Below are 25,747 nucleotides of genomic sequence, written 5' to 3' on the forward strand. Positions count from 1 at the left end.
TAGTTTTGCCTTTTATATACATATTAAGTTGTTGATGTTCTGTTCTGTAACCTCTTTCTACATTTACAATTCTAAGCTTTTGGATTAAAACATGTTTCTATTCACACCTTCAAACTAATAAATGTTAAAAATGTCCATCTGATTCAAAATGACTTGAATATCATTCCTAATATTATTACATCTCTTAATGAATGGGACAATCACAAACATTCTTCAATTTTCTCCCTTGGTTTATACTATTACAGGACAATACTGCTGTTAGTAAATTGCTAGTACCCGAATGTATTATCAGCTCAGTGGTCAGTTATTCAGCACTTGACACTATAAATATTGCATGTTTGGCATATATTCTGACCTTTGACTTTTAATGCTTAGTTACTTAGCGTTTGATTTTGCCCTCCGAATGCTGTGAATCGAGCGCAAATGGTGAGGACTAGCAAGACAAAACATGACTCTATTTACTGAATAATAAACCATGTGTTATTTGCCTGATACATTTAGACAGAGTTTATTACAATGCTAGAATGATAAACTAATACAGTTAATAGCTCAAATGAAAAAAAAGATGAAAACCAAAAAAAGAAAAAAATAGAAAAATCCCGCGTTCTAAAAGCAAAACTGACCATAGAAAACTATTGATTATAAAAAAAAAACATATGATGACTTCTTGTTATTATTTTTATGACACCCATTTTGAAGATAAAATAATTTTGATATAATGCCTGTACATTGGGTTCAATATACAATAAATGTATGAGGAAAATCAACTGTATTACAACAAACACTGATCACAAATTATCAGTTAATATATTGTTGTTTTACTTTTATTATTTGTAAATGTACAAATAATTTTCTTTAATTTCTTTTCCACGTGGATTAAACGGTATTGTTGAATACTGAAAACCTCTTTTTCGTTAAAAATGTTGCGTTATTTTTTATTTGTTATATTTATTGACCAATTTATTATTTTGTATACTACATTTTGTTGCTCTTGTTGCACACAATGTGCCTGAGTGTATTAATAAACTTGTTAGAATAATCATTTACGTTAAAATCTAGATTGACTTCCCTCATATGAAAATATGGGAACCATAGATCAAATGTGTCTTAAAATAATTAACAAGGTTTTTTAAGACATGATGATAGAAGAACCCAATAAGAAAAGGAACAGTCATTTTAAAATAGAGAATACCATGGCAAAAAAAAGGAAAACATAGAAAATGTAAGTAAGGTATGCTGATAATAGTGTCATGTGCCGAAAAACTGACCACTGAAAAAAACTAAAACCTCCACCGAATATAACGAGTTAACCAGCAGCAGTACTGACACCGGAAATGGAAGAAGAAGATCAAAATAAAACACTTTTTAAAAGAGCATTCATAATGGGATCGGCACGCATTTTTTATCCGTTGTACATGTTTTAAGATGTGGAAAAATAAAATATGAAATAAGGGAACTACATGTACAGTAAGTATCATATTATTTCATCCTTTTTCACTAGTTTTTCTACTGGTTCTTGTACTCATGAACTATTTTTTTTTGTTTAACACACAAACAATCTTTATCTAAGAAATAAATGGCAAGAGGAAAAAAAACAACCAGTTTTCCTTTGACACAGGGAGTATAAAAGATGAACATACAACATTTTATAAATAGGCATTCCCAATCAGGTTGGCTCGCGGAAATTGTGTCGTTCTATCTTATCCTTGTACATGAACCGTTTGTCAATGTTAGATAAAAAAAAACACTATTTTTTCTATTGAATAAATGTAGAAAAAAATGTTCTTTTAACGAAATTTAAATCGAAAGTCTATGTTACTCACCTTGTAGTAATACAGCAGCGATAAGAACTGAAAATGTAACTACCATATCCATCCGCTTTGTCATAATAAAAATCTTAAACAATACTTGAATTCACTTCTTTATAACATCAAATGACTTGCTTTTATTCAACTATAAGCATCAATTAGAAATACGTTGAAAAAAATTCTATTTAAATAGTACGTGATTATAATTAGACTAAATCATGTGATATTGGATAAAAGTAAGGTAATGGCAAACAGAATTGTAAAATCTGTCATTCTATCGACATAATCAACCAATAATCATATCACGATGTATGATAATTCTTACATCAAATTGCATATTGAGTTTGTAGGTAAAGGTAGAATCTTTGGTTTGCTAGCCTGTTAGCTGAACTATTATTAGGTTAGGTATTTTACCCTCATTTCGGAGTAGTCACACCCTACAGATAGCTAGATTGGTTATCTATCCGACTAGTCTACTCTTAAATGAGGAAAGTTTACCGTACCTTTTAATGACTTCACGGTTCAGCTAGCAAGCAAACTAACCAAAAATATAACCTTTACTTATACACTCAATTAATTCTGCTGTAAATATGATTATATTGGAAAGTTGTATTGTAGGTTTGTGGCGTATGTGTGTATGTCTGTTTATTTTGTTAATTTCATTGTCAATCTAAATGAGTTTATGCGATTCTTATACACATTGGAGGTGTAGCTAGCTTTAAAACCAGCTGGTTAAATCGAACATTTTGTACATAAGGAAATGCCTCTACAAGTCAGACATATGCTAGCTGTTATCTGTTTGATCATGTTGATGTTTTTGAGTTATTGATGTCGCGATTTGATAAGTTACATTTCGTTTAAGATTGTCCTCGGAGTTAAGCATTTTTTTTATTAGACTATTTACACAACAGATTATTATCACACTAAAACATTATATACTCATGGATTTCTCGTCTATTTTATGTTGACTATAAGTATAAGACGATGTCATCAAAGTTGAAAGTTTTGCTATTTATAGAACCAAATTGAATCCATCATTTTGTTTGCAAAGTGCCGCCAGGAATATGACAGTTGTTGCTCTGATTGATATAGCATGGTAATTCAAACTTTAACTGTGTCAGCTTTTATCAATATACTTTCTATGTTTGAATTTAACTTGGAGTTTTCAATTTCTTGCTCACCTTTTTATACAAAACGTTGCTTCAGAAACTATATTATTTCTTCCTGATTTTAATGAATACTATACAAAATATACGTATGCTGTATCACGTGTACCCCTTAATTGTTGTGACATAATGAATTTATCAAAATATTTATCTGTTAAATTGTTTCAATATTAACTTGTTTCAGTGCTCATTTGTTACCACGTGATTTAATGCTATTACAAAAGGACCTATCACAGAAACAAACGGAAATTAGCTTTTAGTTTTAAGGGACCTAAATGGTGAATACTGGCTATTTGTTCGTTGCTTAACTCGATTCGCAAATGGTTGACGAAAGGCTAGAACGAGAACAACTTATTCTCAATCATGCAATTTGTAGGTCCTGTAATAAGGGTAGACCGGGACGAAGGAATGGGTATATGGACTGCCACTGGGAAATGTGGGTAAATAAAATATGGACAGAAAGTTAGCCTTAGTACGATATGCAACCTCAAAAAGTTGTTCTTCTTTTTAAAGTAGCACATCGACTTGCAATATCTTAAGACTAGGCATCATTCTTATTTTTCCGACCCGACGTGGCGAGAATTTTTACATCCTATTCCAACTACTTAACTCTTGGCTCGGTACTTATACATCCCGTGTTTGTGTTATTTTGTTACATATTTTTGTAAACTTGTCTTTTACTTTTGCTTATGTGGTTTGTCTATCATGTCTATATGTCATTGTTTTTCTATAATGACATATTTGTTTTTAAAGTGATTTCGATTATAACAGAATGGTGACTTGCGCCCCTATTTTTTTTATATTTTTATCTTTTCTATCTGTTTGCTTTGTTCAGACTTTGTTGTCAACAAATTGGAATTTTATGCAAATGTTATTGGTTGAGAAATTTAGCCAAATATAAAATTAGGTTTAATCTACCATTTTCTGAATAAGTATTTTTGACATTTTTCTTTTGACTAAAGACATACAATACTGGGAAAATTGATGTACATATAAGAAGCGCGAAAGATACCAGAGGGACAGTCAAACTCATAGATCGAAAATAAACTGGCTAAAAAAAACAGAAAAATAATAGTACACAAGACACAACATGAGCTGATGTAGAAAACAATATTCTAAATCTATTAATATTTATAAGTACACAACAGTCAATGTGGATCCTACATATTCTTTTTGCCCACTTTGGGAAATTGCATAACGGTTCGATGTTTTGTTTGATAAATTGGCATTTATTGTTTATGTGTAGCTTAAAATTTAAGTCACACTTTTTTATGAATCTGTGGTAAAATGTTTCAGCTGTACACTTATGTCAATTACGGAGAATGGTCCTTTTAAAATCCATAATGACTAGTATAATTGAAACACACCAGTCTTTTTAATTACATTACCATGAAATGCTTACCCTTCCGGAGCACCTGATTTCACTCCCTATTTTTAGTGGAGTTGGTGTTGTTTCTTCTTTATTATTTATAACTGTTGATGTAAATGTCCTTTGGTTTTTGTGAATCTTTTTTTACTCCTTGGTGTTGATTGTTATCGTCTATATTACCTGTTTTTCCAGTTTCCAAAAAAAAGAGGGGATCATTACAAAAAGTAGAAAACTGACAACGTCATGGCTGAAAGTAATTCTATATGACTATCGTTATGGTTGTTTAGCATTGGTTTTAGAATTAATCGACACAAATGTGTGTTGATCAGCAATATATGTTTAATGTTTTTCAGCTACTTACTTTAGCTGACCTTCAAATTGTTTTGACTAGGTATCAATATTGTAATATTGTATAATGTAACTCTACGGCTTTAACAGTGTGCAAAGCGCATTCTTCATAGTCAGCTATAAAAAGCCAATAATAGGTTTTTATAGTTTTATATTTTAGAAGTTTGTTACTGTGACAGTCGTCTTTGATTTTCAACTTGAAGTTGATTGTTAAGCTCAAGTCATGAAAATGCAAGAAATAAAAGGAATGTGCAAAAATGTCATATACACGAATAGTATTAATTATAGATTAAACGTATTAAAACGTGAAACCTACTCATGGACTAATTGATACCATCTCTAGTTTATGGTGGAATCCTGTCACGTGTTGTGAATAATGAGATTGGAAATTCATCTGGTATCTTTCGTATTTCTTTAACTTACAGAAGTACAGTTCATCTCATTTACTTCAAGATATATACAAACAAAAATACCATGTAATCAAAACTTGTGAACACTCAATAGTGTTATGAAAACTTCACTGCTCTAAGGGGAACAATCCACAATCTTTTGTGAAAACTTTCCCTCAAATCAAACGGCAGATATTTTACATTACTTGTGTTAATTTGTGCTTGTAATGAGATTAATCCTTCTTATACTAACTACGACGACTCTGTTATTCGCAGGATAGTCTTATGGACTAGAACGATTTGTAAACATGTATATAAATATTCGCAAGTTTCGTAAGTTGCTACATCAAATAATTAAAAAAAATGAGCCCCTAAGTTGCAACTGAGTATGAGTAATTGTATACACTAGTATTAATTGCTTACTTATGTTAAGGTATCCGACCACAATAACAATTTCCGGAAAATTTTCCGGAGTTTACCGAGGTCTCAATTTTGTCAACACCTCGGTATTTTACGCCTAGGAAGTGAAAGTATAACTATTATTTTTAAAAAGTAAAAACACAAAAATACTGAACTCCGAGGAAAATTCAAAAAGGAAAATCAAATATCAAAAGGCAAAATCAAAAGTCCAAACACATCAAACGATTCCTAAAATGTCAGAAAGGCTTACTTTAAGTATATTTTCATAAATAATAAAGTAAACGCTCATTCTTTGTAAAACAATCTCTACATTGCGTCAATCGGAAACAGAAGTTAAGGTAAACAAATATGGCTGACTCGATCGGCTGCCGAGACATACGGGGTCGTTTTAGCAAACAAAATAAGCAGATTGAGGTCTCTCCGTCTCTTCGCTTTGTGGAAAACATTGAGATAGATCATAATTATGAGTGTGGAAACCATGTGTGTGATTTGGGTGCTACTGGCTGTGAAATGTGTTGTCCCGGCATAGGCAAATTGGTAGGAAGTAGGAAAATAAATACATCGCGCACTTGGTCCTCTGGGAGAAGATTGGTGGAATGGGCAGTCCTTTTAGACAATTTGAAGTTCTGCAAACAGTGCAACATGGGTCCACTTCTTCTGACCGATGACTTTGTGAAAGGGAAATGAAGCGTGGTTTGTCTGGGTATCTGTATGTTCAATGCAGCTCATGCATGGAGTTGAACTGAGTGTCTTATGGCTCACAACATAGAGACCCCAGTAAACCAATTGCCAAGGGGATGCCAAGCGTCAGTGTCAACACCAAACTTGAAGCAGGTAATTTGCATTTACAAATATAAATATTTTAAAACTATGAACATAATGAACATTGAACGACATATACATTATATGTACATGTACAACTCTATAAATGATATATCAACATGCCTGCACTGATATGAAAAGCTAGATTATTTTTAATCCAGGTCAGTTCAATTTTGTTATAATTAAGAAACAAACATCAAATCATTGAAGTCAAGTTTATTTAAGGACCTGTAGTCTGGTGTCTCAGTCTAATAATTTAAAATTTACTTTAAAGTGTAAAAATATTGTAATTATCTCTCACTGCACTCAATGTAGGGGTGTTGGGCTCATGCATCAACCACCAACCAATCAACCAATTCATTGAAGTTGAAGCAAAAAACTTAAGTAAAATCAAACATTTTACAAAATATAACAAAGAAGATGTGGTATGATTGCCAATGAGACAACTATCCACAAAAACAAAACAACAAACTAAACAACAAAAGACCAAAATGACACAAACATTAACAACTATAGGTCACTGTACGGCCTTCAACAATGAGCAATGCCCATACCGCATAGTTAGCTGTAAAAGGCCCCGATAAGACAATGTAAAACAATTCAAACGAGTAAACTAACGGCCTTATTTTAGTAAAAAAAAATGAACGAAAAACAAATATGTAACACATAAACAAACGACAACCACTGAATTACAGGCTCCAAGTTCAGTGCGACAGTGGAACTATTAGGAAGAAAATATAGCATGCTTTAAGACAGTTGAGGTATTCACGGCTACTCTCCAACATGTCAAACAGTTGGCATGGTTTGATGAACTAACATGGCTGTCATACTTGTCACCTGGACATGGACACTGCCATGAGTCATGACATTAATTAATTGATACATGTACTTTGTTAATACATGTATATATGCATTTAAAAAAATCATCAGTATTTGTATAAAAGTCAAATGCACATGTACATGTAGGATACAAAGAAACATAAATAAAGAGTGGAAAAACTAACGACTGTACAATGTACATGTATCTATTGTTTCTGTTTAATTTTTATGAATGTAAAAAAAGGGTTGATATTCTATATTTATTTCCCCTTTCAATCTGATATCAATACTTTTAATATTATTTTTTAATTATTAATGTTAACAATATTAATTAAATACATCACTCCATACTCAATACAAAGATTTAATACATTCTTAACTCTTTTAGCCATGATAGATTCTTTAGGAGGTCCACAGAGGGTGAACAATGTTCTCACTACACTCAACTTGCCATCCATTTCCCACAAAAACCTGAAAGTCATGGAGAGAAGAGCAGGAGACATGATTGAAGACTTTGCCAACATGAGTATGGAAAGAAGAGGGCGAGAAGCTTTTGCAGCTGAAATGAGGTTTGGATTTATAAATACATAAAAATTATTCAGTTAATATTAAGGTTGGGTTGTGATTCTTAATTTGCAGGCTATTAATAGCTACAAAATGTATGGTACATGTACAGGTAGTTGAAATAATGTATTTCTATAAAGAATTTCAAAATTTTTTTTTATTTGAGAACATTTTTCACTTCATTGTATTTGGTAAGATATTTTGTATTATATACATGTGTACATACATGTACATTGTACAGATAAACATGTGCTTTCAAAATGAAAAAGTACATTTTTGTAACAGAAATTTATATTTAATTTTTCAGAGATTCCAACCTTGTAGAAGATGTAACATTGGTCCCTCCAAATGTACAAAACACACAATTGATTAGGTAAGTTGCAATGAATGATACTTTTTTTTTTAAATCATTCCCAAATGCCAAATTTCTTTTTTAAATTCTGTATTATTGATCATTATTCATTACCAATCCAAACTTTGTTCAGTGAGAGGCATTACTTGAAACTTCCAGTATATATTAAACCAAGGGTACTGCTATGGAAAATGATGTATTGATGAACCTGATTTTCTCATTCTTAAAAAAAATATTTTTAAACTAGATGTACACCACTGGTGCAGGAAATGAATAAAACATGATGTAAAGTATTTTGTGCATGTTGCACACAGGCGTTGTTTTTGGTTCAGATTGATAGCAAGTTTGTTGTATTGTATTTGATAAGGGACGACATCAAAAGTTCAATGAAGGATAAAAAACTTAATTCACATAGTTTTTTCACTGATCCCCCAACCCCCCTCTTAACTTAATTTGGGAAAAATTGATTGTCCAATATGGATATATGTGAAAATCAATGTAGGATAACGAAAATTTGCAGCAGTTCAACCCCCCTCCCCCCAACCCCCACCCCCAAACTATTTGATTTAAGTTTTTTATCCTACATCGATCTTTTTATGTTGTCCTTTAACATGCTTAAAATGAATGAAATAAAATAATTTTGGAAACATGCACATATTATATAATATTTTTTTCTGAAAAAGATAGATTTTAAGCATTAACACACATATATATATACAATGTATTTACAAGTATTAGAGAGTTATCTACCCTTTTTAAAAGCTTACAACCAGATCTTCAGTTTATTTGTTACCCTTTTTGTCCATAATTTATTAAGTACAGGATAGGGTTTGAAATTTTAATCTATAAAGTTGGATAAAATGATTTAATGCTTCCAGTGGTACAGAGCCAATTTGAAAATAAGGAGATGTGGTATTATTGCCAATGAGACAATTCTACACAAGACACCAAATAAGGTAGAAATGAATCACTATAATAATCACTATAAGTCACCACATGTCCTTCAAAAATGAAAAAAAAACAATACCGCATACTTGGCTACAAAAGGTCTTGATATGACTTATATTAAACAATTTAAAGGAGAAAACTAACTGTCTTATAAATGTACAAAATAAATACTGAAAATCAAGCATGATATATGTATAGCAACAAATTTAAACTACTGAATTACTGGTTCCTGACTTTGAACTGGCACATGTATACAGAATGTGGCAGTGATAAACTAGTTTGAATGCTTAGTGCTATAGTTATCTTCTCTTTTAAGTCTTTTGTTTCAATGCAGAACCAAAGAGATCAAAATATTTGTTCTATTTACAGTGTTGAAATACTTAACAGAAATCCATTTGGAATGACAGTGTGTGCAGATCCTGGGTGGCAGAAAAGAGGATTTGATAGTTTAACAGGTAACTACTTAAACCTCTGTTCATCCCCAAATGATTGGTATGGAAATTAATCTTGATGGGTTATATATCTAGTTTAAATTTTGTTAGGTTAATTTATTTTTGACAAAATAATGGGCGTGGACTAAGTAAAATTCATTAAAGTAAGTTCAACTTCATCTATATTATTTAGTATATAAGACTACATCCTACTGTCAATGGTAAGTTGCAAATAAAGCAAAATATTTTTGGGTTTGAGGCTTGCGAGGGGAGATAACCCAATTAAGGGTAATTTTATTATTCAAGATATACAAGGCAATTTAGCAGGCTTAGATTGTGCAGGATTTTTAACTCTTCATCATCTAAAACATTTTGTATTTAGTCAATAAAGACTTACATTTGTTTCCGTACAAGTATATAACATTTCCTTGTTCCTTGAATATGCAGGTCATACTTTTTTTATGACTAAACGTAAGTATGGAAATAAAGTTTTTAAGACAGTTGTTAAACACAGAACCTGTGCAACTTGCAAATGGTAGAGGAGTAACAAGCCAGGCAGGAAACCTAAACCTCATAGATGTGTCTGGAACCATAGAGGATCAGCAAGGTTGATGGAGAGCCAAGTAGGCCTTGAGGCAGTCAGAGAGATGACGGAATTAGGAACTCCAATCAAGACTATTGAGGGTGACGGGAACAGCACTTTGATGGCAAGAATAAGATCAGAGCTTGGTGTGAATATAAAGAAGAAACTTGACAAGAACCATTCAGTCAAAAATATTGTAAAAAAACTGTATGACCTCCAAAAAACCAGAAAAATCTGAAACTGACCACCCATGTTGTTAAACATTTATCTAAAACAATTAAGTATATATTTGCTAAAAACCAAAGCCAACCAGAAGCTCTTCAAAGGAACTTAGCTGCATTTATCCCACACCAGTTTGGAGACCACAGTAAGTGTGAGGCTAGGTTTTGTGGATACAAACGGAAGCCAGGAGTGAAGTATCTTCACAGAAGTTTGCCTTATAAAGCTCCCTTGAAAAACCCTGCCCTATGTGACAAGTTAATTAGTTTGTTTGAGCCAATAGCTGGAAATGCCACTGTTTATTCAGATCTTGGATCAAGCCAAGCTTGTGAAGCCGCCTTTAGAGCAGCATCACTTCGGGCTCCAAAGCACTTACATTATGGTGAAAGTGAGAGTCTAGATTGCAGATTAAAAGCCACAGCTGCTTGCATAAATGAAGGACGAAGCTACTTATCTGAGGTTAATGATTCGTGACAAAAAAGTTTTATCCAGTTTTGTTTAGTTACTTAATGTGCATGATTATTCATTTATGCTCATATAGGGCTTTGACACAGACAAAGAAGTTTTCGAACTGGAGTATTTTTGTTATTTTAAGACTGAGGCAACAAAGTCCTATGTATACATTATTTCTATTTTGTGTGTTTGTTCTAATGCATGAATTGTTTAAAATGTTTTTTCAATTTTTGAACATTTGATTCATATATAAAAGAAAGACAATTGAAAAATGGAATATATTATTATAAAGTGAACTATTTACTTATTGAAAAATGCACCAAGTTGTAATAATTAATTGTACCTGGGAGTTTAGGATTACAATTGGAAAAAAAACTATAAATTTTTAACTTTTGTTGAACATAATAATATGTTAACTGGACTGTTTGAAAAAAATCTTTAACACAACAGCCCTTAATATCAGGATTAAAATAGATGTATCTCTTTAAAATTGCTTGCTGGCTTGGTTTTTTACAATTACATATATTATATACATACTGATAATGCATATACATGTTATAACACATTTTTATGTCATTTTTTACCTGGTTAATTTTTCAGACTTTTAAAGAACATGGCCTGTCTCCAGGCAGTTACACTGTACCATACAACTTAAAGAAAGATATGGAAAGAGAATGTTGTCAACAGAAAGCAACACAACTAGATAAAAAGTTAAGACGCCTTCAGCTCAAGGAAGAAAGAATGACATCTAAAGGAGCATGTGAAGCATCTGAAGGAGCAACCTATGACTCAGGTTTGTTTTACTATAAAAAGGAAGTTGTGGTATGATTTCTAATGCAACAACTCTCCACAAGAGACCAAATGACACAGAAATAAATAATTCTAGGTCACCCTATGGCCTTCAACAATGACCAAAGCCTTAATTCAAAGTCAGCTATAAAAGACAAAGAAACAAGAAATGTAGAACAGTTCAAATGAGATAACTAGAGACCTAATTTATGACCAATATAATGACTGTTCATTTGCTCATGAACTGTTCAAGCTTATCAAATTTGATTGAAAGGTGTGAATCGGTCTACCATAATTAATTATAAAAAGAAGCATTCAGTTCTGAAATAAGTATGAAATCTATTTCTGTACACTTCATCTCATACAAAAAGTGTACATTGATATAGATAAGTTGAAACCATGCACCATTTTTCACATTCCAGATGAAAATAACCAATTAAAATTTTGAATTTTATTAGAAAATGACCCATTATCAAACTTTTGATACTAATTACATGTAAATGTTTGTTTATATAATTTGCTTGTTGTAGACATTAGCCTTGGAGATCAAGATGCAGATATCCACCAGATACCAAATGCCACACCAAAGCCAACATTTTTAAAAGTTGAGGGACTTATAAACACTACAACAGCCTTCATTATAATGGACTTAGAAACAACTGATTTGAGTATGTTAGCTGACATAAATAAATTATGTTTGAACATATATTTGAAAATCGATTACTTCTATAGATCTAGAGCTTTTAAATATCATTTTTAAAATCCCTGATATAAAAAAGAAATTGTTATTTGTATGGAGAGTTGTCTCATTGGCACTCACACCACATCTTCCTATATCTAGGAATGCCAATGAGACAACTTCTCACAAGAGGCCAAATTGCACTGAAATTAACAACTATAGGTCACTGTATGTCCTTCAACAATTAGCAAAGCCCATACCACATAGTTAGCTATTAAAGAACATCTGTTTAAGTGTTGTAACACATAAACACATTGTGAACTTATAAAATACAGAATATTGGAAAAACACACACAAGATAACAGAATCAAATTATATAGTTTACCTAGATCAATGACATATATATCAAATCACAATTACTTTCTTAATGCATGACAGTCTCAAAATTCTGCTTCAATATACTACAATGATTTTTCTTCTTGATCATGCTAAATTTCGAAGTTAAATGAATTTTTCTTTTTTTTTCTTACAGTTAGGCAAAATGTTATTCCTCATATAACTCAGATAGCCGCCGTAGAACATGAAACTGGCAGCCACTTTTCCTGTTATGTGGTACCAAAAGCTCCAATGTCATCAGGAGCTGAAGAAATAACAGGAATTGTGTGGAATGGGACGAACCTGAGACTAAATGGCAGAGTTGTTGCTGCATTACGGATATTTGAAGCGCTCAGTAATTTTTTCTTATGGCTGCAGAAATTCAATAATGCTGTTCTTATTGCCCATAATGGAAAAAAGTTTGACTTTCGTATTTTGTCAAATGCAGCTGACAAATGTAAATTATTCAATCTGTACTTGGAAAGCTGTGTTGGCTGTATTGACAGTATTGCTGTTATGAAATCCAAGATTCCAAAACTTCCAAAATATTCTCAACCTTACTTGGCAGAACATGTTTGCAATAAACATTATAATGCACATAATGCACTGGATGATGTGTCAATGTTGAATGAAATATTAAAAGCAGCACAAGTTTCTTCAGTTGACCTCTTAAAGCATACATACCCACCTGGTGATCATTTGCTCATCAAACTTTAATATGAATAAGCTTAAGAATTTACCCAGCCTGCATTTTTTAATTGGTCAGGGTGTGGTGAAAATGACCACTGCAGAAAATATTTCAGGATCTGGTTTAAATTTTGACCACTTGAAACTTATCTGGAAACGTGAAGGCGAGGATGGACTTTCAAATGTTTTATCTGCCAAAAACAGTATTGGTAAAAAACTTGTATGCTCGTTTGTTCAGAAGCTGTCTCAGCTTTTTGCAGACACATCTTGTGACTAAATACTTTTAAACACAAAATTGATGTTATACATGTAGTTCAATTTTTTCAAGTGACATATCTTTATAGATAAAGTGAAGTCAAAATAATGTTATGCCTTTTGGGAATAATGTGACAATCAAGACAAAATATAAATTATTTTTGCAAAAAAGATTGTAAATGCTGTATTTTACGAAAGTTTCAACTCATTTTTCTGGAATAGTGACAATTTGAAAAAAAATTGTGTAATGTTAATTCTCTCTTATATTTTAATGAAAAATAGGATATCTTTTGATAGGATTTGGTATGAGCATCCATTGCAAGTTCCTCATGTCTAAAAAATAGTTGTTACTTGACATTGACCAAATTTCATGGATGAGTTAACTTATTTAATTATTAATGATCAAGTCCATATATCAGATACAACATGCAATATTTGGTGTTTTACAGGATTGATCCGGATCTCATTTTCATGGTTTATTGATCAATGTTAATTTTTTCATGTTTTTGTTTCAATAACTAGTTTGTAATAGCTAATTAGGTAAACTATATTTAATTTGTTTACATATCGTTTGTAAGGTGTATATATCTGTCTGGCAGATGTCATCTGACCTTGACTTTATTTTCATGGTTCATTGTTCAATGTGAACCATATTTGTTGTATTTAATAAGTGTAGTAAAGTGTGTATGTTCATTTGGCAAGTGTATTCTTATCTTGACCAGATTTTCACAAATAAGTTATCCGTGTTAATCTTTTGTATTTAGTAAATGTATGTATTTACCTCTTGTTTCACATGTCAATGTGACAGAGTGTTTCGGAAAATAAAGCATATTGTATTGTATTGTATTTAAAGTTTGGCTAATTTCTAAGATAATATTAGTAATAGTGACATATTGGTCTGTCTTGATCTCATTGTGTGGTTCATTAGTAAAAGATCAGTTTTCGTGATGTGTTTTATTTTCTAAACCAAATTTCTTGTTTGAAATGATTGTCCAGCCTACATGTATCTATCTCACCTTGATCTCAAATTATACATTGATCCTTGGAATACTTATTTAAGGTTTTGCTTTTACTGTATTAATATTATTCTTTTTTTAACTTCAACATAAGGTATGACATTTCAGTGTGTCCTCTCTTGTAAGCTTTCTTTCTTTATTTTTCTAAACTGAAGATTTATCTGTATTCAATTAGAACTTCCTTTACTGACATATTTTATGATAAAAGTCTTATGATCTTATCTTCTGATGCTGTTTATGTGATGTCTGGTGTTACACATTTGACAAAATCAGAAATATGTAGCAAAACCATAAATATTGTCTATGATTACATTCTTCAAAAACCATAAACAAATGACTTTACCACTACTAAACACAATATTAATTTTTCGCATACATATACAAACATGAAATATATCCATGCATGTATTTCTACCATGTTGCTAAAATAAATGTTTTACCAATAGGTTCTATTCGACGATATTCATTCAATAGATGGACAGGCTTCAACCCTTAGGTCAAAGGGTCAAGTTTCAAGGGCATAAACAAATGTAATAAAATAAATATGTATACTAAGTACTATACTTTTAAATCGTCCTTCTTTTGACATGTTTCAATTACCTACTCTGGAGAGAATTGTCTAATGTATAGTCCTAAAATTACCTTGACCTTTGACCTTTTGACCTCAAGACTGAAGGTAATCCTTTATCTGCTGCATATCATAAAATTATCATAATTAACAATTGTAATACAAGGTTATAGTACTTGAAGGTAAGTTTACTTTTTTGAAAATTTAACAAAAAAAGGAGGTCACTGTCGGAAACGGAGAGAATTGTCTAATTTATAGTCAAAAAAATTACTTGACCTTAGGCCTGTTGACCCCTAAAGGTTGAAATTAATCCTTAATGTTTAGAATATCATCAAATGGTCATTATTAACAAAGATAATAAAGATTATGACACCAATAGGTTGATATATTTTTTAAAATTTAGCAAAAAAGGAGATTGTTGACTTATTTTTCCCCAAAAAAATGACCTTGACCTTTGACCCTTTGAACTTTACATACCATAAACATCAGAATTTATTCTAATTTTAAGTTAATGTGAAGTATGGTGACTTTTGATAAAGATTTACATGAATAATACTTAAAAACAGCAGAACTCTTAAATCCAGTCTCCATTTGGAAACTATGACCTTGACACTATAAATCAAAATTTCTCTAAATCGGTACAGTAAAAGTTTCTAAATTTTACCATAAACATCAGAATTTATTCTAATTTTAAGTTAATGTGAAGTATGGTGACTTTTGATAAAGATTTACATGAATAATACTTAAAAACAGCAGAACTCTTAAATCCAGTCTCCATTTGGAAACTATGACCTTGACACTATAAATCAAAATTTCTCTAAATCGGTACAGTAAAAGTTTCTAAATTTTTTTTTTAGGCTGGAACAATATCTAAAGTTAATTTTAGTGTCAATTTTGAATGCTCAGCTAATATATTTATTTTTGAACTGGCAAAGATATAAGATTGACAAATTTTAGACTTTTCTCCTTTTTCTATTATTAGTAACAATAACATAATTCTAAAAATAGAATAGCAAAAATACAAATTATTTTTTGTGTTTTATTTGAAAAGCTTTAATGTAAGGTTCCTTTTGAAAGACAGATTATTAAATTATACTACATAGTTTTATTTTAAAAATACATACTTTTTAAACCCCTAATTTGGCATTTGAGGACAAAATAGGGGGGGGGGCACTGTAAACCAGATCTGTTGTTAACCAAAAATATTTTGCGGATTTTTTTTTTATAGTAAGAACTCTTAGACCCCCCTCCTTACATTCCTTGATAAAAATGTAAAATATTTTGCATGTTGTTTATTTGCTATTTATGGGTCGGATACCTTAAGGCAAGAATAATGCAAATACCAAGCATAAAGGCAAATTCAAAAGTGGAAGTAAACAAAAATATCAAGAAATTAAATGCTATCAATCATTGCAACAAGTGAAAGATACTTGCCATATTTCTGATTAGTGACAAGCCAACGGACGACTTATTACAACTTTTAATGTGTATGGTCCATTCTAACGTGACAGACGGTTTGACAATATATAAGGGAATTGGTATTCAGATAAATCAAATGCAATGTACAATAACTGTTAAACGAACAGGATGTCTCTTACTTGATATTTATTTTCATATATCTTAACTAGGAGTATATCGCAAGAGTCCGTAAATAACCCGTTATTATCAGTGAAAAAAAACTGGCTATAATACACAAAAATTTGCAAACATTCTGAGGGATTCGGTAAAGGAGAGGTAAATATTTTCTGATGAATGCTTGTGGATTAATTTGTCTGTTAGAAAAGCTCGTTACAATTTGTAAGTATCGTAAACCGCTCGAATCAACATGGGACTATTTGTAAACACTGATCACAAGAATCCACAAATGAGTCGATCTATCTTTGGTTTGATACATTTTGATTATAACGAGTGCTTAAGTGATGATTTTTATCTCAGTAGTGCCGTGTTACGATGGCTTTACGATTTGTTTCGACTCTACGTAAATTGGTGAGTACTCAAACTATTTGTACTTGTATTTTAAGAATATATATGCATACTTAACGAATTGTTATATAATGTGTTTCATGTGGAGGAAAGGTTTTTAAAGCAAGAAAATCAAACATTTTCAATTGTTTTTAAGTATTATCAGTCCCATTTTAACATTTCATCTCAACTATAAATAAAGGCAAGGGTCCGAAAAAGAAACCAATCAAAAATATTCTTTGTAGATCAGAACATACTTTCCCTTTACCACCAAGTCAAATTTTGCCTGATTTATACAAAACTTTTTAAAAATTGTAAATACTTGTTAATGACTTCTAGCTACTTATAACAACACTGTAACAGGTCGTGCCACTTTAGTTTTTGTCCTCAGTGAACATGCCCAACCTATTTTAGTATTTACTGTTAAATATCTTGAAGACATGTCATATCCTATCCAAAACAGGAACATATTTAATCAGTGTGTTCCTGAATGATTTGCTGGCTTTGCGTAGCCAAACATATTATATTTCCTTATTTCTGTCGATTTGAAAAGTAGAGGACCATATAATAAATGTGGACTATACAGATTTTGAATGAGTTCTAAACATTTTATTTTCAAAGAACTTAGTGTTATGTAAAAGGAGGGATTTGTTTATCACTATGAGCCGTTTCACGACAGTATTGTATTTACTAAATCATTAAAATAGGTCGAAAATGTTATAAACAGGGTAATACCATACTTTGTTTATCAATATTACTAAAACTTTTGTTCAACTTCGTACAAGGTGATATATTATCAAAAGGTTATGTTTATATATGTTTTTCTGTACAATTGCCTCCCCTCCTCATTTTGTTATGTTATGTTTGTAAATGTGTCGAACTGATTTGAAATTCTAAATTATCCAAACGACTCTTTAAGCTGCAAGACGTGACGTTGAATAAAACACATCAAACAAACACGAACAGTTTTATGACGAAGTTGCTGCATGAAACGTTCTTGTTTGTATTTTTCAGTTTAAATTTTATTTGCATGGTCTGAATTAGTTGGTTAAAATATCAGCATCGTTAACGTCTGGAGCTGTTGTATGAGTATAGAGCTTTAAGATTAGTTTTAAGCCTCCTCGACATGCTTTTCGAAATTTTGGAAGTTTGATTTTTTGCCCTCACGCATTAAACATATATGACTTGTAACACGCAAGTTTTAAAACATGCATGACACATACGTTCGTAGCAACCATCCGTATTACATTGTTTATACGATTCGAAAACATATTTTGTAAAAATAAGGAATATTTGATTTTACATAAATCAAGGTTATTACAAATAAAACAAAGTTTAAAAAAATCTTTTTATTTTATAAAAAAAAAAAGTTAGGAATATGACAGTTGTGTTCCATTCATGTCATGTGTTTGAGCTTTTTATCACGACATTTAATAAATGACTATTCTTTTTGTTTTGAATTTTATGTTTGAATTAATTCTGACGAACCTGATTCGTAAAGCCTGGCCTATATAATTTAATGTGAAGTGCATGAACTCTATGAATAATCTTGAAAATTTAATTATACGCTAGTACTGTCCTAAACCTAATTCACAGATTCTGAAAATCTCTTTTTCACCCGAAGTGATAAAAGGTTTGCTTTTTTTTTATTTGTAATATTTATTGAGCAATTTATTATTTTGTATACTACATAATGCTGCTCTTGTTGCACACAATATGTTCATGAGTGTATTAATAAATTGTCTTGTCTTGTTGGTTTGTTTTGTTTTGTTTATAAACAAGGCTAACCTAAGGTTCTCACTAACATATTTTTTTAGAACATGTATTTACCATGTTTACCGTTGATAACAACATTGATAAAGTCAATATTGTAACACAGTGTGATCTTGCCTTTAATTATACCAGCAGGTTATCTGTGTAAATGATTCCAGAACAAATACACTTTCTAAAATTAAGAACTTTACTGGCGACTTGCAGCCAATTCAAACACTCACACTGTATGTTATAAATATGAACATGTATGTACAATTTAGAATAAAAATTGGGAATGTGTCAAAGAGACAACAACCCGACTATAGAACAGTAAACAGCAAAAGGTCACCAACAGGTCTTCAATGCAGGGAGAAATTCCCGCACCCATGGACGTCCTTCAACTGGCCCCTAAACCAATATATATACTAGTTCAGTGATAATGAACGCCATACTAAACTCCAAATTATACACAATAAACTAAAATTAAAAATAAAATAAGACTAACAAAGGCTAGAGGCCCCTGACTTGGGACAAGCGCAAAAATTCGGCGGGGTTAAACATATTTATGATATCTCAACCCTCCCCCTATACCTCTAGCCAATATACAAAAGTAAACGCATAACAATACGCACATTAAAATTCAGTTCAAGAGGAGTCTGAGTCTGATGACAGAAGATGTAACCAAAGAAAATAGACAAAATGAGAATTATACATAAATAACAACAGACTACTTGCAGGTAACTGACATGTCAGCTACAGACTTAAATTAAACTGATTAAAAGATTATGTCTTCATCATATGAGTGTCAGGCACTATCCGTCCTGTTCGGGGTTTAGTATTATACCATCATGAAATATATGAGAATGACATAACCCGTGTCATGGCAACCACTGGTTTTTAAATCAAGTTCCGATGCAAAGACCTTATAATCAATATTAACGTCAAAATATGAAATTTTTGATAACATGACAACAGTATCTTAACTATATTCCTTATTAATAAGTCTATTTAAAGGTTTTGTTAGTTTTTGAGGTGAATGCTGACATTTGTTGTGCTTTACAAAGAATATTTCAATGAAATATCGGATGTGAAATACCTGAACGTATAAGCTATATTTTCGAATGATGTCCTTATATGGATGATACAATTTAGTAAATGTTTTGACTAGTTTGTGATATCGAACACTTGGTGTAATAATTTTTCAGTAATACATCAATTTATCTCGTTAAAATCTAAAACATTGTTACATATACGAGCGAATCGTACAAGTTGAAATATATAAACACCGTAAGATGGTGACAAGAAAACATCACCATCTTAAAATAGGATAACATTCTTTAGTATACGTATTGAAGTCGTTATTATTGAGAGCGAACATATCCTCCAAATATCTAAATGTATTATTAAATTTGTGTATGAGATGTTGTTTCGATGGGTCTTTGCTGATTTATGCCTTAAATTGTAACTCATAGCAATACGAAAATGGTCCGCAATAAGTGGTGCATTGTTAGTCCCCATTGGAATTCCGATAACCTGACGATATACGGAATCTCCAAAGGGAACAGAAATCGTATCTAGTGAACATTCAAGGGCAGATATAGTATCAAGGCATGTCCAATTGACATAGTTTTGTTTTGTTTATTGCTACTAAAAAATGACATCAAAGAGTTTGAACATATATAATCACATCTGAATTTTTCAATGCCCGTTTCATTAGGTGTGTAAGTTTTGTCTTAATGAGAATGTGTGTATCACATGAGACAGTAACAAGAATGGGGTGGTTTCAACGATGAACGGAAGCAAGTTATATTTATCAGTATTTGTAACACAATCTGACGTGGGCTGGCATAATGTCAGCAAGTGATATGTGTACATGATGTCAGAACAAATACATTGCTATGGTGACTGGCATCGAGAGCATTATATGATATTACAGCAAATTCAAACTTTAACAATGGAGAAATCGAGAAAGAGGTGATATCAATGGTAAATAAAAGCCATATGTCACTGCCAGAGCTGTATGAGGGTAATTGCGTTGTTCGTCTTATTATGACTTGACACCAATGGTTTCTGTTGTTTGTTCAAACTGATTACATTTCCGAATTTTTAGAGAATACTCAAAATATTTGACTTTAACTATGTCTAATAAATTGTGTTTAATAAAGTATATTTTACTAAATTTAACTTGTTACATACCTTTTTTACTAAAAGTTCTGTTTTTGAGTATGTGTTCAAAACGAGATCAGTGATACTATATGTAATAATGTGTAATTAATTATTGTAAGAGAATACCAAAATTTCGAAATTCAAGGAAAAGACTCACACAAGAAAGAATAAGCTCTAGGTTTATTTATTCAAGCTAAATTTGGAATAATCATGTTTACATCACCTTAAAGTTTGATCAATACATTAATAAGTCGTCTCTAGTCTTTTTATCAGTAATCAATCTGATCTACCGCGACACATTAGGCACTATTTAACTAAAACTAGCTTGGTGTGAAGTTTTTAAACAACAACATTAACAAGTGAACAGTCTGAAGAAATAATGAACAGACCACTGCAATAGTGGTCTTCGGTGATTGTGTCATTGCTGAAGGAGCGGATAAAGATGCCAAAAAGCCATTGAGACATTTAAACCTATCCTTGTAATTAGAAGGGACGAACAAGCAAAATCCTCAACCGTATAATTCATGAGTATGACAAGGCTTTTCAAAAGTGAAGACTGAATTAAGTTGAAAGTTAATTTCATTTTATTTATAGATTAAAGTCATGCTAATTTATGATTAAAGCTTTATAACATGAAATCAGACAAACAACACCCATTATATATAAATATTATTTTGAGTAGTTTTATGGTTTTTGTCTTCTCTGAACTACAATACATGATATAAATTAAACAATAACAACTTAACAGGAATGCATTAACATATACAATATATTTACACTGTCTGAAAATATGAAATGTATTGGAATAAGCGTTATGAACAGACGAAAAGCGATAATCACATGTAAAAATCGTATTTGACCATGTATTTTTATTGTTTTATTCTGAAATATACCACAAACATTTTAATGTTAAGTTTTTATTCCAAATCGAATCGATAAATGTGAGTTTTACAAACATCGACAAAGCTATACGCTGTACAGTGTAAAGGAATTCAAAACTAATGTCTACATTAAAAATGTCTTCTTGTTTTGAAAATATGTTAGATATTCGGGGTCCTCTGGTTTTATCCATGTAGTGTCATAAAAATGTGATAATGTAGCCCTAAATTCTTTTCATAATTTTAGTTTATATAGTTTTAGAAGCCATATTTAAAAATCCTTGGTAATTCTTCTTAGATTTTGAAAGGGAAATAAGCGTTAGATGCAATATAAATAGCAAGACAAATCTAGAAAGAGCCATTTCTCGCCATGTTTTCAAAGGCTTATATCTGAAAATCAAACACACAGACACATCGATTGTTTTCTTCTTTTAAAGTTAAGATATTTATAAACTTTAAATCTTTAACAGTGTTTTAAAAAGTTCGGAATCTTAAAACAGAGTAGCATATATCCTTATAGTAAGTTATAATATTTCGCTTCAGACATGATAGAAGCAAAATTATTTATACAAGTCAAAATTACACAAAAACTGTACCTTTAGTTTTGCTAAATGTTTGGTGATTGCAGGGTGTAAGTTATTCTCATTTCGTTTTGTAATTGTGCGATTGCATTAATGTGTTATGTTTGTAAAACATCAATTTTGACCGATTAATAATGTAATGAACACCTCGAGGGGTACCTCTTTAAAAAAACAGGTGAAGGTTTCAATCATATACTTCTAGAAGAAAAATCAAGCTGTCAAATTATAGCGTAAATTGTTGATTATTTATTCCTATTTATCAATTGTTTGATTTAAATGTAATGATTTTATTTAAGATTTCCAAAGGTCTAAGCGAACATTGTGTAGCTGATTGAAAAGATTACTTTTACACATAACAGTAACCGAATATAGATACATACATGAGCTATGAAATCATAATAATTTATCCAAAATAGATGTACGCATCAATCATTATAAATTCAATTAAATGAAGTATCCAAAAAAATAATTGAGGTTTGTGTCTCTGCATTGAATGTGTCTATAGATCACAAAAAGTAAAGAGTGAACGAAATGTCGAGATGCATTGAACTCTTTGCATTAAATGAAAAGGACATTTTCAAACATAATGACTACTGAGGGAAAATACATTAGATTATCGTCTATAGATTAAAAAAAATATAATGTTTTAATTAATGTACATCTTCAAATCGTAAAGCATACACACATACATGAATGTGTTGACATTCATTCGATTAATTTGATCACATCTATTTAAAAAAAATAACACAAAATTATGAAATGTGTGTGCTTAAAGTCATAAGAAACCTCACATTAAAAAAAAAATATGCATATGTTTTTTATCACTAAATGGATAGTTTTTATTATACAACTTATGTACATATACTTTTTTCTGAGGAAAATTCTTTAATTTGTCCACATTTAGAAGAAGTTTACTCATTTTTAATTGCTTGCTTCCAGGAAGCAATTCGCCGACATATTTTCCGTATGCATAGTGACCCGAGCGTAACTCTTCTCGTAAAAATCCGGTGACCACAATACGCATGGATCTGTCATTGAAAATAAACAAATATCTGATTATACATGTTAAACACGTGCTCATGGCCATGTTTTTTTTGTGATTTGTTTACTATAAGGTGACAATCGGTAAAACCCGGCTTCAAAACACGGCATTTAATGAGCAGCCATATTTGTTAGATCATAACAAACAGAGAGAAAAAAAAAATTGCCGATTGTATGATATATTTGCGAAAATAATGATAACATCGTGCACAGAGGACTAAGTTTAGGATGTATACATGCATTGGTTCACGAATTGGACAAACATTATTTTTCACCACTCACTCGTTTGATATGACTTTAAAGTAAAAAAAACATGTAAGAAAGAAACTTATAAATGATTCGGTAAAATTACACGATATTAATCATGTTATGATATTTGTATATAAGGTAACTTGCAACTATGTTCATATTGTTTTGGGCAAATATTTCTTCAACTGTAAAGTTCTTATTTTAATCTCTCAAATTAAATATGTTTGATCTCCAAATAGTTCAATATCAATTATTATGTAAAAAACAAAGCGATACAACGATGGAAAAATAAAATGAGTCACAACAAATCAAGTAACGCATTGTCCACAATTTTAACATTTTTGCCTATGTAACAATATGACTGAGCAATGGTCCTCACGGTTGGTTTTAGACTGTGCATCCGACAAAGCTTGTTACTCCATTCTTCTAAATACCGGTATCCTTATTCATTAGTACCAAATCCCGTTAATTTTGCTTGTGGCTTATCCGCTTCCAGGTATGGAAATCCATGCCGAGTTCGATCAGAATTGGAGAGATTTGTTTCCAACTAATGGAACTAATCTGTCAATGTGTTTATCGGTAGATACTTCATCCCACTTCTCCGGCTCCCTGTCTGTAATGTACAATTAATGGAACCAATCTGTCAATGTGTTCCTCTGCAGGTACTCCACTCATTTATATGGCTCCCTCTCTTTAATGTACAAGAATTAACAACTACTGGATAAGTCATGATTTAAGACTTTAATTCCCATTGAAGATATATTCTTGCACATTGGAAAAATCAATGTTTGTTTTAAACGTATTCAGACTGGAAATATTGTAATCATTTTTGCACTTCTTGTACATCTATATTACATGATATATATTCAATCATGTATTTCTTTTAGAAATAAACATTTGACAAACTCTTCTTTTTATGTTCTCATTTCCTTGCCATGACTTCGTCGGTGTCTCTTTGAATAGTGTTGTGAATGTCCTTTTTGTGTATACCATTTGTTTTTGACACATATTTCGATGGTATATTTTAAAAATTTAATATATGTTTATCTCAACACCACCAATGACGAATTTTTTAACGTATCATTGAACTAATATAAGTTTGCAGAAATCATTAGAAGAATTGGAATATTTATCATAAGCAGTTTTGTTGAATTTTAACGGCATGGTGCGTTACGCAATATTTTCAAATTAAAAACAGGGAAAAGATGTATAGGGGAACTTAACTATGAAATGTAATTCAGACGGACAAACTCACTTTTAATAACATTTAAAACTAGTAAACTGGAGTAGGCATATAAGATTTTTTTTTTAGATTATCAGAAATCTTTTTGACAGACAATAGCAGCTGTTACGCATTATATTTCATGCAACAGGCATGACAGGCACAGCCTATAAAAGCTCTCTTCATATCACATGTACAAGGTATAATTCAATTACAACAACTGTATTTAAAATAATGCAATATAGTGGAACATGCATGCTACATGTGAGCACACACGAGCAAATGTATGTAAACAGTGTTACTTACTAATGCAAAGTTTATTTAAATATAAATGCAATTAATCATTAGTTATTTAAAGTACCTTGACCCATGCAAATATCCTTTATAAGTCATTAGAAATATATTTATGGCTTGAAAATGACACTAAGCTTGCTTAGTGGAATAAATGAATTAATGTAAGAGTGTAGAAAAAAAATATAAAAAAAACCTACATGAAACAAAATTAAGTAAGTTTCAAACAAAACGAGTGTCACTGATATATTTCTGAGCAGATTTAAAAATAGTAATACTCATATCATATGAAAATAATCTGTTTCCAAAAACATGAAAAAGTAGTAATTCAATATTTACATTGTATGTCAACATTATCGACAATGGAGTAAATGGAATCAAGAAGGATTTGTCTAACATTATTATACTTTGGGCAAATACAAAAGAAATGTTGGTTATCCTCAACAGAATGGTTACAGTTTGTGCAAAACGTGTTCTCTGATAAGAACTGATTAAACAAATGAGATTTAAGTGTTGACAATGACTTATATTAAGTTTCCTTATCC

At 31.1% G+C, this 25,747-nt stretch overlaps 1 protein-coding gene and 1 pseudogene across 1 annotated transcript; both read left to right on the forward strand.

Moving 5' to 3' along the window:
* Positions 1 to 5,848: 5,848 nt before the first annotated feature.
* On the forward strand, positions 5,849 to 10,712 carry LOC134694473 (uncharacterized; annotated as a pseudogene).
* On the forward strand, positions 9,379 to 13,692 carry LOC134695160 (uncharacterized). Its single transcript, XM_063556362.1, has 4 exons — positions 9,379 to 9,460; positions 11,292 to 11,484; positions 12,011 to 12,148; positions 12,692 to 13,692. Exons 2-4 carry the CDS (start codon positions 11,355 to 11,357, stop codon positions 13,249 to 13,251), a joined length of 828 nt encoding a protein of 275 aa, XP_063412432.1. The 5' UTR covers positions 9,379 to 9,460; positions 11,292 to 11,354; the 3' UTR covers positions 13,252 to 13,692.
* The last annotated feature ends 12,055 nt before the right edge of the window (positions 13,693 to 25,747 follow it).

This window comes from Mytilus trossulus, chromosome 13 (assembly GCF_036588685.1).
Source record: "Mytilus trossulus isolate FHL-02 chromosome 13, PNRI_Mtr1.1.1.hap1, whole genome shotgun sequence".
NCBI lineage: Eukaryota > Metazoa > Mollusca > Bivalvia > Mytilida > Mytilidae > Mytilus > Mytilus trossulus.